Source organism: Vanacampus margaritifer, chromosome 17, assembly GCF_051991255.1.
Source record: "Vanacampus margaritifer isolate UIUO_Vmar chromosome 17, RoL_Vmar_1.0, whole genome shotgun sequence".
NCBI classification, from domain to species: domain Eukaryota; kingdom Metazoa; phylum Chordata; class Actinopteri; order Syngnathiformes; family Syngnathidae; genus Vanacampus; species Vanacampus margaritifer.
Window position 1 is genome coordinate 17,436,747 of NC_135448.1, and position 16,270 is coordinate 17,453,016.

General features: G+C 41.4%; 2 protein-coding genes across 8 annotated transcripts; both read right to left on the reverse strand.

The window, feature by feature from the left end:
• Positions 1–1,722: 1,722 nt before the first annotated feature.
• Positions 1,723–6,288, reverse strand: LOC144037396 (uncharacterized). 2 transcript variants are annotated; one of them, XM_077548860.1, is made up of 9 exons: positions 6,137–6,288; positions 5,505–5,611; positions 4,331–4,444; positions 4,199–4,255; positions 3,874–4,011; positions 3,001–3,048; positions 2,778–2,891; positions 2,332–2,439; positions 1,723–2,261 (listed from the first exon to the last, which is right to left on the reverse strand). In XM_077548860.1, exons 2-9 carry the CDS (start codon positions 5,601–5,603, stop codon positions 2,175–2,177), a joined length of 765 nt encoding a protein of 254 aa, XP_077404986.1. In that variant the 5' UTR covers positions 5,604–5,611; positions 6,137–6,288; the 3' UTR covers positions 1,723–2,174. The 2 variants fall into 2 exon arrangements, with proteins under 2 accessions (XP_077404986.1, XP_077404987.1); XM_077548861.1 differs by lacking the exon at positions 3,001–3,048.
• Positions 6,204–16,175, reverse strand: sema4ab (sema domain, immunoglobulin domain (Ig), transmembrane domain (TM) and short cytoplasmic domain, (semaphorin) 4Ab). Of its 6 annotated transcripts, XM_077548854.1 has the most exons (17): positions 15,897–16,175; positions 15,602–15,627; positions 14,765–14,943; positions 13,808–14,042; positions 13,539–13,699; positions 13,403–13,462; positions 12,897–12,995; positions 12,463–12,556; positions 12,254–12,376; positions 12,047–12,174; positions 11,776–11,957; positions 11,087–11,231; positions 10,812–11,001; positions 10,616–10,731; positions 10,196–10,448; positions 8,625–9,310; positions 6,204–6,353 (listed from the first exon to the last, which is right to left on the reverse strand). In XM_077548854.1, exons 4-16 carry the CDS (start codon positions 13,905–13,907, stop codon positions 8,640–8,642), a joined length of 2,322 nt encoding a protein of 773 aa, XP_077404980.1. In that variant the 5' UTR covers positions 13,908–14,042; positions 14,765–14,943; positions 15,602–15,627; positions 15,897–16,175; the 3' UTR covers positions 6,204–6,353; positions 8,625–8,639. The 6 variants fall into 6 exon arrangements, with proteins under 6 accessions (XP_077404980.1, XP_077404985.1, XP_077404979.1 ...); XM_077548859.1 differs by lacking the exon at positions 15,602–15,627 and having other exon boundaries at positions 8,625–9,295; XM_077548853.1 differs by lacking the exon at positions 15,602–15,627.
• Positions 16,176–16,270: the final 95 nt, after the last annotated feature.

A 16,270-nucleotide genomic window follows, 5' to 3' on the forward strand; every position in this document is an offset into this window, starting at 1 on the left:
CACAGCGGGGAAATTGGCCGAGGGGTCAGTAACAAAGGTTATCGTAACCATAGACCTGAGTGCGATTCCAGTTCACTTCATCTTTTATGAGATTATTTCTCAAATTATAGAAAATAAATGAAAGTGCAGGAATCGAACGCGTTACCACCGGTACGGGAGTCGATATCTTATTACAAGTGCCACCTGATCACGTTGCTTTCACCAAAAATTAATGAAGGTGATGAGTAGCTTCTTCCGAACTCAAATTACTGTACGAACTCGATAAAATTGGCTTTCTCACAGCGGGGAAATTGGCCGAGGGGTCAGTAACAAAGGTTATCGTAACCATAGACTTGAGTTCGATTCCAGTTCACTTCAGTTTTTATGAGATTATTTCTCAAATTATAGAAAATAAGTGAAAGGGTGGGAATCGAACGCGTTACCACCGGTTCGGGAGGCGATGTTTTAATACAAGAGCCACCTGATCACGTTGCTTTAACCAAAAATGAATGCAGGTGATGAAAAGCTTCTCCCGAAATCAAGTAAACAGGTATTTACTCACGAGTGCCTCCAACCTTCACCCCTCCCCACCAGCCATTATATTATTTTTTTATGGGTATTACTTTCAATTCACGCATGCACATCCTGGTCGTCAGCTATGTAATCTACACAAGTATGAATGCAACGATTGTTTTATATATTAATGAACGGCTCACCAACAAGTCAATCCTATTTCCATTCATCCACAAGAGGGCAGTATTGCTTCGTGTCTCAGTTGCTTCTCCGTTTTTCTCCGAACTTTCGCCAGACTTTGATTGACTCACACGGATTCTCAACGATTCTTCTTTTTTGTCCAACTATTATTTCCTTGGCGGCTTTACTGATGCGCGTTTTATAACGGCACGCTTATTGTTTTATCACATTATTGAACAATTGCAAACGAGCCGAAACGCATGTCTTCTAACCTGAAACGTCACCCTTCCAGGGAGTGCGACATCTGCTGGCGACATGTGGTACTGCACCCAACCCACTAATTTCTGTGGAAGACATCTTTTCCCACACATTTTGAACATAATGGCTTAGAGCGGTGTTTCTCAATCCTGGTCCTCGGGCCACACTAACCAGCCTGTTGTCCACGTCTCCATATTCCAAAGCAGGTGAGGATCGTTGTCAGGCTTCTCCTGATTGCAATGACATGCGTTGGGAAAAGTGTTGGTCAACACAAACCACACCACATCTGGATAGATTACATATTTTTTATTTGCACAGAAAAACAACCATTTATTTACAATTTTTTAAAGGGCAATTTCTAGTTGTTTTGTTTTTTACTTAAGAATCATCCCAAAAGTGTTTCTAGAAGACTGTCGATAGAGCATCCTGTCCAGATTTCCATAAGGAGAGTTGTTGTATGTAATATCTGGTTTTGATTTAAGGGATCACAGGCAATGATCAGTTAAGGGCGCCGTGGATAAAATTATCGCTGAGGTATGCTAGACCAATTCTTGATCTTAGAGATTTAAGGATTTTTAGACCTCCAAATGTCAAATGTCTGTGTGGTATAGACAGAAGGACACAGTGAGATTTAGACCCTTTACAAGTGCAAAAAATGGTTTTCCTTTTGAGATGTTTTTTAAGACCCCCTCGATTTTGACTAAACAAAACTTAAGTTGGTTTTACCATAAAGTATGAAAAGTGTTTTTGTGAACACTGGAGACAAACGTCACAAAATCATCATGTTATCTATTTAGGATTGAAAGCTTTTTATTAAGACACTTTTACACAATATACATCATGTGCCTCGGAATGCAAATACACCAGTGATAAAAGATAGTAATTATATACATCACTATTATAAGTACACAGCAGAAATGGATGCTCTTTTATGTAATGTGGTAAGCCAAGATAATGACAAACACGGGTTCTAGATCATAAATAAACACGCTGGCCACCATTTGCAGAAAAAGGCTACATTATTTTTGTGATGCGACGATATAAAAATCATACACATTGAACGTCGTATAATACATGAAAATATTTCACTATTGTGGCTTATATGTGACTGAACTTTTTTTTTTCCCTCTCCTAGAGCTCGCATTCCAGCCACGTTGCCCTGCAGCACCACGTGTGGCATCAGGATTTATTTACTTAATATCGAGTGTGTGTTTTGCGTGCGAGTGTGTGTGTGAGAAGGCTGTTTAAATGGGTTCCACTTGAGGTTCAGTGGGCGGGGTGGCGATGTCTTCCACCAGATCCGAGTCGGGTTCCGTTACCACCACCGCTACCTGTTCACACGCAAACAGTCAGTGTGTGTGTGTCTGTGTGTGTGTCAGTGTGTGTGTGTGCGTGCGATACCTGGGATGCACCGAACTCGGCCGCAGCCGGGGGCGTCGCCCGAACAACCTGAACAACCGGAGACGGCGGCGGTCGGGTCTGTGGGTAGCGAGGTCTCTCACTTAAAGCCTGAACAGGGAAAAAAATGCAATCATCAGAATTATTAATTAATTATTAACTCATTCACTGCCATTGACGGCTATAGACTTCAAAAATACATTTGCACTATTTTTATTAGTTTAACATTTTTTCCACTTTTGTTAACAAGAGTTTTCAAACCTAGAATTTCTCTATTGTACATTTAGAACATATATAAAATTTGTGATTAATCGTGAGTTAACTACTGAAGTCATGCGATTAATTACGATTAAAATTTTAATCGCCTAGGCTTGGTTAGTGTTATTTGTATGACGTGCGCGTGCTGCAAAAGAAACGTCCTGAAAGGGAAGGCCAGGTGAGTTGAGGACCTGCGTCCTGCGCGCGGCGAGCACGGTGAGGCCGAAGAGCATGGCGGTGATGCAGATGAGCAGCTCCAGCACCAGGAAGATCACCAGGGTTGCCAGGATGCCGTCGATCAGCATCTAAAACACACACAAAATGCGCTCATTTAGCACACAGGCAAAAATATTGTCAGCGGGAAGAATGCCCCGAACAGAAAAAGATGAAAGTAAATGATGGCTGTCCGCTTACTTTGCACTTTTGCTCGATCAGCTCGGTGCATTTCCTGAAACAATGTAGCTGCAAAGACAAAACATCAAAAAGTTTTTTGTTTTTTTTCTTCGTTTTTTGTTTTTTTTCTTCGTTTTTTGTTTTTTTTCTTCGTTTTTTGTTTTTTTTTCTGGGGGAGAAAAAATAAAAAAAAAACATCAAAAAGTCGTCTTTGGCCGGTCGTCGACTGTTAGCATGTTAGCAGTTTTTCATTTTTGATATACAAGTCAACCCCCGTCCTATAATGAGGATTTTGAATCTTTTTTTTTATAAACTACATTTTTACAGTACATATCAGAATGTAAAGTGAAAAGAGATGACGTGTAAAAAAGATGAATGAAAACATCAAAAGGTCTTGCTCTGTTTGAATGTGTTGTCTTAAGATCGATGCTAATTTTGGTATCCTGTCAATGGTGTTTCACATTATATATTAGCATTAAGCTACTTGCGAAGAAAAATGTTTTTATGTGTCACTTCTACCCAAGATGATAAACTAATTGAAGCATTCTAAGCATTTTTTGGATAGTCTATTCTTGACAAACTGAGAACAGGTGCTAAAGAATAATAAGGAAGCAATACATAAACGTTATTGGTCCGGCTCGGCAATGATGGCGACTGTAAACTTGCTGATACCCAAAAAATGTACATTTGATTGGCCGTTAAATCTGCAACCAAATTTTGATTTACAAAAATCTAGTGGCCGGTGGGTCTGGAACGTAACGTCTTGCAAACACATTGTTTCAGTCTTGCACCGGACAAGACTCAAGACTTAATTAGGTTAGCTCGATGAGGTTCGGCGGTACAATGTAGCCAAATGCTAAAAAAACAAGCAAGCCCTCGCTGCGTTTGCATTACCACGGCGTGGTACTCCAGGCGGCGGCAGTGTTCACAGTGGTACGAGTCCTGCCTGTACGGGAGGTGCTTGGACATCAGCCCCAGGGCGGCGGTGGCGAACGCGGCACTTATCAGATGAAGAACGAGGGCGCATTTTACCTGCAAAAAACGGACACAAAGAATCTAGTGCACCATTTTGGACAGTCAACAAAATAGACATTAAAATATAAGTATAAATATATTTCATTGATTAAAACTGGAGTGGAAGTATCTATACTTGGTGAAGCAGCATGTGGCTCCTTGTTATTTTGCACGCAACTGTAAACGACAATGGAAACCCACTCACCCAAAACAGAGTGGGCCTCCTCCCACTGTGGATCAACACGGAACCCGACAAGAAGACCTGGTCGACAGAAAGAAGATCCGGCGGCTCAGCGAAGGACATTGGGTGGGGCAAACGCTAAACATCATCCCAAACCTGAATGACCACGACGAGGAAGAGCGCCACGTCGGCCGTGAAGTGGATCTCGTGCACCCGCAGCACGGACATGCTCAGGCACAGGATCAGCGCCGCGATGACCAGCTGGATGGCCTGAAGAAGACAAGATAGCCACGTTTGTTATGCACAACGATAGCATGTTAGCGTTTAGCTTTTCAAATTGGAAATAAATAAATAAATAAAGACACATAAGCACAGGGATTGATGGTCATCAAATTGGAATTTGGTATAGTGCTTTATGTACTCACTACCTTAGCATATCAACCGCTAGCATGTTAGCATTCTATCTGGTCTCGTTAGCTTTTTGAAATAGTTCTATATGTAAATAGTAAATAGTTCCATGACTACAGAGCATGTTTTAACATACATTAGAATGTGCCTTTGCGCTTTTTGCACTCAAGTTGCTATTGTTTAGAAGGCCAAATATTTGTATGTTAGCATTTTATATCTAGCTACATGAATATTAGGACTAATGTTAGCATGTTAGCAATTGATTCCACCTAACTTGCCTTTTAAAATAATCCCTGACAAAAAGGCACGCATGACGTAAAAAATTGCTTTGACACTTTCTTAGCGTTTTCTATACCCAAGTTGATATGATAATTCAGTTTAGTATAACTGTTAGCATTTTATGTTGTCTTATTAGGCTTTTGTAATGGTAAATATGGCTACCAGGATTGAAACACGTTTAAAGGACCACCCATTTTGTTTTTTTGTATCCAAATTGCTATTTCTTAGCAGACAGAGAGCATGTTAGCATTTTAGCTAAGCTTATGTAAATTGCTATAGTAAATGACTACTGGGATTGATAGTAGCAAAATCCTTGTGGGTCCGCCTTCTGTACACGAGTTGCTATTTTGATTCAGTTTAGTATGCCAACTGACGTAATGACGTTTTCGAAAATGGTACATTATTGCTACGATTTATAGTCGTATAATCCATGTAGAGCGTTACTCGCTCAGGTTATTTTTGCCATGTTGGCAAAACAACTGTTAGAATTGTATCCAATCCCACTAGGCTTTTGAAATCATCTTGATTTCGAGTTTGACTCCTTCCAGTCCTCAGGACGCTAGCGCTTAGCAGACTGATAGCATGTTAGCATTTGAACTGCTCTAATTGGGATCCGAAAACGGTCACATGACTACTCGCACACCCCCAAAGTCTTTGGCTCCATCTTGAAGTGGGACTGCAGCTGACCCGGGCTCAGCGTCCCTGGCGGGGGTGTCGGCTCTTTCGGGTCGTTCTGGGCCATCTTGCAACCTTTGAGATTGACACAAAAGTTTTGGGACGTGTTTAGCGTTAAGTCATGAGGTAGTTCGTTAAATGCAACACATGAATTGGCACATCTTTATGAACCAATTGCTTGTAAATGAAGGTGAATGCCTCTTTGGCAGTGTTTAGGTCATCCTTGTGTCCTCTATCCGACTCAGATGAAAGAGAGAGGCCTCTTAAAGGGACAGGTGCCGAGCCAAAACATTCGGCACACCCTCGATCCGTCTCCCTCATGTTTGAGGCAGTTCTCCATATCATGCGATGCAAATGCAGATTTTTTTAAAAAAAAAATTTTTTTTTAATAATGCTGCCTTTGTTAACTATAAAATATTTATCACTGCAGCGGACTTTTTCAAGGTGCACTGCACCAAAGTGGGATGCAGCTGCAGCATGACCTGGCTGTGGTCCAGAGGGACATCGCATACAAGACATCCAGCCCTCACGCAGCTCATTAGGAAGACGTATTTAAAATAAAAAAAAAATTAAAATAAATAAATAAAATGATGTTCTTACCTGTGCTGAGTCACCGAGGAACCTCCTGTGGGTCAGGATGTTGTTGCCGTGCAGGCAGGCTGCTAAAATAAGAGTGTGAGAATGTGTGTGTGTGTGTGTGATTGCACTGCAGCAAACGGGCCGCTGCAGACTTTTCGCAGACTTGCATTCCAGGACGGACGGACGGGAGGGAGGGAAGGGAAGGGAGGTACTCTGGTGATGTCATCACATGGTTATGCTGCAAATGATTTATTGATTATGCAAAGTCTCTCAAATGTGTAACAAACAAGAAATGTCATTTGATAATTAATGTCAATGCAGAATTATAAATAAATCAAAACTCTCGGAGCTAACCGAATGTTATTTTGTTTGTTTTTTTTGGGGGGGGGGGGGGATTAATGTAAATTGGATTGACTTTTTTGTATTTTTCTTCTATGTTCAATAAATGTTTAAAAATATATATTGATATATGCTTCTGTTTATAGTTTTTGAGCTTTTTATGAAATGAAAAAAAAAGATAAATTAAGACTTATAGGTGATCATTGTTCCATTAATCGATTATCGTATGATTGGGCCAATGAGGCATCATAAATGAAAACGATAAATCCCGTATTTCCGCTACTGGATTAATTTTTGATAAATAATTTTATATAACTTTAAAAAATGATGAATGTATATCTTTTGGTTTATGGATTAATTTACTTTTTTATACCATATGTACACGTTATAATTTATGTACCAATATTTTAAATAGTTATATTAAAGTAACATATTTTCTAATTGAACTAAATTTTGTTACATTTATTTAAAATGCATTTAGATATAAAATTTGAATATACCCATGGTACTTGTGACTATTTACTTCTATTATTTGCATTTTACTCTATATACACAAAAAAACAAATAAAGCGTGACAACAATTTCCATTGATCGAGTGCGAGTAAAATAAATGAAAATAATAAAATAAAATCTAAGACATTTTGCTTGTATTTACATCAAGATTTATTTTGATATTTTATTGTAAAAATATTTTTTGAAAAATAATAACATATATAAATAAATACAATATAAATGCATTAATATTATAGATATTTCAGATGAGTGTTTTTCAGCATGATTATTTTTTTAAATTTACACTTTAACAAGCGTTTTCTAAAGGTGCATTTCACCTGTTTGGCCACTTGGTAGCGCTGCAGAGCACATTTAAAACAATACTGTACTGTGTAAACAATATTGTATTCTTAAATGGCAGCCATTAGGTACACCTGCACAAAGAGAATAAAGACTACGTCACGACTGACATTAAAAGACATTCATGTCGCACAATATTTATTATGAAAGTGGTTTGATTTCATCTTCTTTTTTTTTTTCCTTTTCTTTTGCTGTGACAGCTGTGTTCTCCCCCTACGGATTCGGTCCAGATGTGAAAATAGGCCATTACCCCCCAAAATAAAAAACTAAATAAAACAAACAATAACAAATTTTTGTCCCTGTGGGTGAGTTAAAAAAACAGCATATTTGGTCCCGGGTTCTCCCCGTGGAGAACTAAAAGTGGTCACGGAGCACATTAGTACCATATTCACATTTAACATTGAAAATGAACACACAAACTGGTTCAGTAGTCACATTATTACAGGGTACAAGTGTTGCAGTGGAACCAAGGCACGTTCAGGAGCGGCAATGCTATCCCAGAACACGCCACAGTTTAGTAGAAAAATCACACAAAAGAGTTCCATCAAGTTGGTGACGACAAAAGTGTGCAAACATTGATTTCCTACCAACAACAATTGATATTTTTCTACGAAATCCTGTGGCGTCAAATGCTAACTGCTAGCATTTGCTAAAGCCGCTGGGCATTTTACGACGGAGTGTTAGGGCCAAGCTGAAATTCATTAAATAGAGATTAACGTCCATTAAAAAAAACATTCGGTTGCATAAAAATAAAAAATAAAATGCCTTCTGTAACAATTTTCTAAAGTTGAAACTTAAGACCATTAATAAGACTTGTTTTTCTTATGTTACTCCTATAGCATAATTTTTGGTGGGACATTGTGACATCATTTTTATGATTTATATATTTTTTAACTTACTTACTTTTTTTTTTTTTTAAACAGGCAGTATTGCAAATTACTTTTTTGAACATCTTTTTACAGTTTCTCATAAGATTCTGACTTTATTCCTGTCAAACACCAAATTTATTTGGGTGCCACTTTTTTCTCGTAATATTACGACATCATTCTTGTGCATTAACATTTTTTTGTAAGATTATGATTTACTCTTATAACATGTCTTTACTCATTTATTTTTATTGTAATTTAACCAACTTTATCCCTTTTACTTAAACACCATTTTTTAATTTTTCAACAAACTTTTCTTGATACAGTTGGGACATTAATCTTTTCTATAAAGTTTTTTCTGTTCAGCGTGACCCAAACACTCCTCGGTGGCGTCTTACCTGGCACGTTTCGACATTTAAAGTACTGCATTAACGTCTTTCTTCCTTCCTTACCTGAAGTGCCGGCGCTCAGATGGGCGTGTTGGGCAAATGTCGGTTGGAGGCGGCGAGCGCCCCGTTGGAAAGCGAGCCCTGGAAGTTGCGCTTGCTCTGCGCCGGCCCCACTCGGAGGGCCTCGTGCTCCGTGGGGGTCCGTCTGTCCGAATCCGCCGCCACCTGCTGCGGGGCGGTGCGGCTACGCCACCTTTGTTTGACCACGCAGAGGAGGATGGTGAAAAGCACGCTCAGGCAAAGCACTAAGAGGATGGACACGGCCACCAGCTCCTTCAGATACGAGGGGGTCTGCGCCGACAGTAGCGAGCCCCCATCTTGGAAGGCGGCGTCTTTGGGCGCCGCTTTCACCATCCACAATGTGAAGTTGCGCCCCAGCTGCCCGGCGGTGGTCAGCGTGGACTCGGGTCCCGAGGGGCGGGGGAGGGGGCCGCCCTTTTGCTTGACGTGGTAGACGGCCATGGTCTGCCGGAAGCCGTTCTCGGAGGACAGGCACAGGTAGTGGCCCAGAGTGGCGGGCGTGGCCACGAAGCTCAGGCTGCCGTCGTCCAGGTGCAGGTAGAGCTCCGGGGACAGGCGGCTGTTGGGCCGCTCCCACGACTGGCGGGAGAGGCGCGATGCGGCGGGGCACGGGAGATGCACCACTTCGTGCAGGGACACCGACAGCGGCTCACCTGCGGGACAGGGAGCTGATATACAGATGAGCGCTCGAGACCCTCCTGGGAAAACTACTGCACTGATCACAAGGAATCGAAATGGACACCACACGCCTCCCTCACTACACCGAGAGAGTTTGTGATTTTTTTTCATTTATTATTTACTTCTTTTTTTTTTATCCCACCAGAATTTTGGTTTAAATTTGTACTGATTGTGCAAAAAACTGATTTTTAAAATTCATTTGTATTGTTTTTTTTGTGTGTTTATTTTAATCAAATGTTCTTAATTTTATGTATTGTACATGGACATAAAAATCGTGTTTACTCTATTTGTTTATATAAGAGTAGAATAGAGTAAAAACAAGTTTTATTTATTCACACACAAAACTTTAATATAAATGTCTGAGTAGAAATAAGAATAAAAAAATATATAAATAAAATAGTTTTTTCTCTCCCCTTTCCAAACATTTTTCTTATTTAATTTGTTGAAAAAAAAATCTATTATATATTTCAATGTCATACATATACATAAGACACGTGTACACAAATGTTTTTTTAATTTCCAAGTTATTTTTTAAAAATTGTAATACATTTTTGTTTTAAATGTATTTTTTAATATTAAAATTATTCATATTAAGATACATTTACAAATATATAAAAATTAATTTACAAATATTTAAAGATAAACAAAAATTATAATATAAAATACAAATAAAACTTAAATTAAATTAAAAAAAAGCTTTCAATGTCCAAGTGAACTTTTTTTTTTTTTTAGCCATTCTGTTTCTGTTTCTTAGTTTTGACATTTTCACATAGTATATCAAAAATACATTTATTAATTAAAACTCTTTTAATGACAAGACTACCAAATTTTGTGGCGCGTAAATGTTTTTTTTAAACCGTAAATGTGAGGCTTACCCGCCGGCAGGTTGGTTGTTCCAAAGAGAGCTCTGTGCATCGACGTCACGCTCTTGCACGCCTTTTCCACGTTGCCTCCTTCCACGTCCTGGCCCAGGTGGGCGGCAGAGACCCCAACGCAGGCCCGGCGGGCGGCGTCCCACCCGCAGAAGGGGTCCCGAGCCAGGACGCACTGGGCGCAAGTCCAGTAGAAGGAGCAGTTGGCCACCGGGAGCCTGAGCACGCCTTCGGACGTGCCAACGTAGATCAGGCCCTGTTGAGGAAACGGCGGTCTGATGAGACCTCAGCTGAGCAAACATGACTTAAGAGTATTTTATTTAATTGTGAGATTTTTTTAAAAATATTTTATGAAGAGATTATGAGCTGTATAGATACATTTACAAAAATCTGACTCCAACGGAATGGTTTGGGTTGCCGTACCTTGGGTATGGACATCTTGAGGCTCTTGACAGGTTGCGGCTTGAGGAACACCTGCACCTCTTCCACGACGTGGGCCCCGCTGTGCAGCAGCACCGCTTTGTGAAGGTACCCCGACTCTGAAACGCCACCCAATTAATTTGGCACCCCACAGCGCAAGCAATCCCAACAAAAAAAAAAACTCACATAGAGGTCTTACCTGTGAGGAGAAAGAGGACCGTGTAATCCACGCCGTCTGCCGCCCGGACCCTCTGGACGGTCAGATGGCTGTAACGGTGCTCGGCCGACACTAAAGTGAGACCCCCGCCTGCCGGCCGCACGCTGTCGTCTGCCAGGAAGTTCTCCTTGACGAAGCGCAGGGCGTTGTCCGACGCGTTGTGCAGACCGCACTAAAGACAGACATTTGCAAAGATGCCAAATACAAAATATGATCTGTACGAGTCTGCTTCCATTTTGTGCCTCAGTAACATTTACCTCACCCGGGTTGGCCACCCTCTCTTGCACCCTCGTGCTCCACTGCAGCGTGTCACGGTTGAGGACCCTGTAGCCGCCCGCGAAGGCCGATTTGATGTCCGCCAAGCGGAACGAGCACACGGCCGACAGTCCGGAATTGACCGACCTGCGTCCAAAGGGGAAACAAAATCAACAATGCATGACTCTGAAAACTGAAAAATGATAAAGACGCCATTGTGAGGGAGAAGCCATGTGGACGCCTGATGACCAGTCACATGTCCTATAATATGCCGTGGAGAATCTTTACTTTGTTTTGTCCTTGCTATGAAAAAATGTATAATCAACTTCATTTCTGGAGTACTTTAAAAAAAAATGCTTCTGTAACAAATTGATGTGCATAGTAAAGATCGATTTTTTTATTTAAAAACACTTAAAATATTCCTGCAGCACCAGAATTAAATATACAATGTGTTGAGTTCAAGTACCCTGGGAAATCACAGTAACTGAATCATTTTAAAAGAAAATCATGCTGTTATAAACTCATCAAATCACTCCTGTATTAATTAATAAATCAATTCTGGCTCTCTCAATGATGTATTTGGTTCCCTATGAATTCTTAAATGACATCACAAGAGTTGAACCATAAATTGAAAACTAAATTGAATGACTATGAAGGCCAGCGCTTTTGACCATCGTGCCACCTTACTGACCACTGAGAGGTGAAGATGCCGTAGAAAAGCGTCTCGTCCGTCGGCGTGCCCTCAGCTGGCGGCAGGCGGTCGACGTCCTGGATGACGTTATAGGGCAGCTCGCCATCCGCCTGGCACAGCAGCTGCGCTTTGGCAAAGGTGGTCCAGCGCCGCTGGAGCGTCCGCTGGCCTCCGACGTCGCTCTAGTAGAGCACGCGTTGAAATGAAATCAAGATTTTGGGCGTAATGTGCCGTATTCCCTCAAATCGATGCTGTGCCGCATGCTCGTTACCGTGCAGACTTGGGAAACGCGGGAGACGACAAACTTCTCGATGAAATCGTACTCTCGGCCCACTTCGCTGAAGAAAAAGTAAACTTTGCCCTCGTCTGGAATGAAGGTGGAGCCGATGAAGGTTGGATCTGCGAAGAGAGAGAGAGAAAACAACTTAATATGTTTAAAAAAAACAAAACAATGCTGTGCACTCCGCCGTGTCTTTACCCTCAAGCCATCCCAGCGTGTCGTCCAGCTTGAGGTCCACGCGTGAGCCTTCGCTGAGGTGGCGAGAGATGAGGGGCCAGTTGCCCCGGTAGTCGGCCACCGTGCCCGTGTACAGCTCGCCGTCTGGAGACGGTTATTTAATGTTACCGGTATGTCGGCCTGCGCGCGTTATCATTCGCGAGCGCCGTATGGAGCTTGGCGTCACACACCTACGATGATAGCAGTGTTGCGCTGGTAGGGGTCATAAGGGCAGCGACCTCGTCCCTCATCGGGTTTGAGGCTCACCGTTAACGTGTCAGAGTTCTAGAAAATAAATCACGATGCAATCATCTGCAGTGGTATATGGCCCGAAGGATACAGATTTTTTTTTTTTGGGGGGGGGGGGATATTTGTCTGTTTTACAACATATGGTCCTTTTGTAAATTTGTTTAACTTCACAACAGGGGGGGGGAAGAAAAAATAATAATTGGCCTATTTTTTTTTAAAGCTGGATGTTTAAATGTCATATCTTTGTCTTATGTTGTAACATGTTTTAAAAACAACAATTGGCTGATTTATTGCCTATTTAAAAAGAGCTACTATCAGTTTGTTCGAGCCCTAATCTATATACAGAGCATATAGTGTGTATGGGAGACAAACTTACAATAAAGACACAACGTGGACTGAAGGCAAATGTTCCACAGGCGTAGATGTGAGTGGCATTCAGGAACAGCAGCACGCGGATAAAATTAGGACAGTCCGTCTGAAATGAACATGTATTATTCACATTTAATTTATTTACTATTAACAATACTGATTCTATATTAGTAAACAATTGGTCAAAAAACAAATCTAATGAAAATTGGGGCATATGAAAACATACTGTATTTATACGTTATTTGAACCGACTGATTTTTTATTTTATTTTTTTAGGTCAATATTTTCCAGAATAAAATTCTGATTACCAATTCATAAAAGAATAAATAAAATAACTTTTTTAGTTCCTTAAAAAAAAAAACTGTTCTGTATCTTTCCTATAGTAATGTAAAAACATTAGCATTATATACATTCACTGCATACTTCTACACAATTATTAAAACCCAATAAAGATGGAAAGCATAATGTCACTGAACTTTGGATTGTGAAATGTGTGCAAAAAAGGCTACTTGCCATCTTCTTTCCTTTCATGGAACATTGCTCCAGGTCTTTCTCCGAAGGTCTCCAGTCCAGCTATGAGAGAGCGCACAGTGCTCAGTGAAAACAACCACACTGTGCATCTCCTACTCACCACCACACCTTCCCTTACCTTGTTCCTCAGCATGAAGCCGTCCTCAAGGCTGACGTCCAGCGCCAGCACGGCGTCACGACCCCCCACGTAGAGCATATCGCCGCCGCTGCTGAGCAAGAGCGTGGTGGTGTTGCCCACGTCAGCGCTGCTGAAGCGGGTGAGACGTCTCCCGGGACTACCTGCGGTCGCACATGGGGACTTTTTAAGCCAAGGCAACAACGATGCGTTGAGATGAAATAGAACAGCTCCGTTTGAACGGCATGGAGGCAGAATTTGGGGCAACTCACCCATGGGGAAGGAGACCCGAGGCATCAGACTGATCACAGAGGAGCTCAGAAAGCCCAGCAGAGTCACGGCAAGGGGGGACAAGTGGCAGCCTATTGCCATCGCGGTGAAAGTTGAGGTGAGGCTGCAGGGCTGATGGTCGTCAATGGCGGGGTCAAGGAGACGCCATTAGTCGTGGCGGCGACCCTCTTTGAGACCACATTTTCTGGTTGGCATGTCTCGCCATCGTTGAGACACCTGAGATAGACAAACTGGTTAAGAGCAGGTATTACATTGAAGTCACTATCAGGTGTATACAATTGTAGGTAGGTAATACGCAATCTTAACTAGCTGGCTTCATAAATTAGAAGGGTAGGTCGGTAGATAGAAGCTGAAACAGCTACTTGCTTAGCCAACTGGATATGTAGGTAGTTAGTAAAGCAAAATAACGCGCTGCCTTGAAAAAGTAGAGAGGTGGATAGTTTAGCTTAAAGACCTACCTTGTTTACTAGCAAAATGGGTAGGTAAGCTAGGTATACTATGTAGGTAGGATATCCAACCGCATTGTTCCTAAGCAACAAGTCTAATTACTTCTGGTCTTATTAAGCAAGAAAGTGAATTTAAATGGAGGGCAGAGTTAAAGAAACGTCTTGGGTTTTGAATTTTACGACGTTTTTTGTGGGCGGAATGCCACACACAACGCACGCAACTTCACACTGCTACGTTAGCTTACATGCTAACAGGTAGCTCGCCTCCGAGCCGGTTAACTATTAAACTTAATTCTGCCATCGAAACTCGATGAACAGATGAAATATAACACTCGACGTTGGTACTGCCCTCCATAAAACCGCATTTTATGCAAACTAGCCTTCGTTCGTATTCGTCGCAACTCGCAGGCATCGTCTTTGTGCAAAAAAAATAGCCATAACTCAAAACAAGGCGTCCACATTTGAAGCCGTCCACAATTTCAATCTTCTTACGTATTGTCCAGTTCTATGCCCCGGGAGAGCTTGAAGCTGGAAGCGGCCACGAGACGAACGTGTGTCGGCGTGGAGAAAACGCTGACCGTAGAGCGCGTGAGTGGGTGGGAGGGTGAATTGGGTTTCGGCTAAGTCAACAAACACAAGCCTCCCACCAGAGTGTTTCTACGACCCTGTACCTGTAAATGACATGTTAAATGACTTTAAATGTATTCATGTTAACAGTCAAAACTGTCATTCTCTCTAAAAATAATAATAATAATAAAATAAAATAAACAATAACGTAGCTTTTTTTCCAGGTATGTCACAGATTCAAGTAAATGGTCCTCTGAGATAAAAAAGAAACACTTTTATTTCAAATGCCTCACGGGTTGATTGAGCTCAGGGACTGGTGGGCTACACAACCCGACTTTTGGGTTCCACAATTTCTGCCTGCAACTCCTTTCACACCACTTTTAAAGCCTGTTATGTCCTTTTACCAACGTCACTGTTTAATTTAAACGGCTCGAACATGAAATGGGGGGAACAAAGTGGACCCGGCAATATAGTTTTCGATCACATCAAGATTGGGTTGTCCGCCATGTTGGAGGTCCAGTTTGGGAAGCTTAAAACCCCAAAAATTGGAGATAGACTCATGTTTTTTCCCCTTGTATAACCATAATCACTTCATATCAGTTATGTTATACATCTCCAGTCATATCATAAGGGATAAAAAGTTGAGTCTTGAAAAACGTTTCTATTCCAACATCTCTCTCCAAAGAATTATGTGAAGACAAGGGAGAATGAAAATGAGACCGTTTTGCTTAATGACTCGGAATCGTTGGCAGCTTTGCTTACCTTAGCTAAAACAGCATCGACTTTTCCTAAACAATGGATAAATTAAAAAAAAAAAGATTATAATGTACATTTGAATCTTATAGTGTCTGCAGTTCCTATTACATTGTAAACGGACACTTCTTCCCAATTTACGCGTAGTTTGCAACTTGTCATGGTCCCAGGCGTGACTAGTACAAAATCTTCTGAGTACAGACTGTTCATTCCCCACAAGTTTATTTAATGTCTACTAAGTAATTAATCCTGATTTGGCTTGTTGGGGAATCCCCCACCGCAGGTGTGAATTTTGTAGAAGTACCTGTCAAGTCTTTAGCTATCCATCTTCTATGAGTAGATTCCCGTGACTCAACAGAATGTCCCCCCCACACAGAAAGCAGAGCGGAGAACCGATCTTTAGTCACTCCAATCTCGAGTCTACGAATTGCATTCAAACTACGGCAGGTTAACCTCGATTTAAAAGCAGCGAAAGGATAGGGGAGAAGGTAAGGCGGCTAATCAGAAGTAAAGGAGATTAGACAGGATTAGCGGGGTGACCTGAAAAAAGACACGTGGTTAAAAAGCCGGGCGAAACTAGCCTTCACCTCTTACGTGTCAAACAAATATGGCCGACGCGGCATTGGTGACGTCACAAAAACTTAATTTAACCATATTTTCATTGAAAGTTGAAATTAA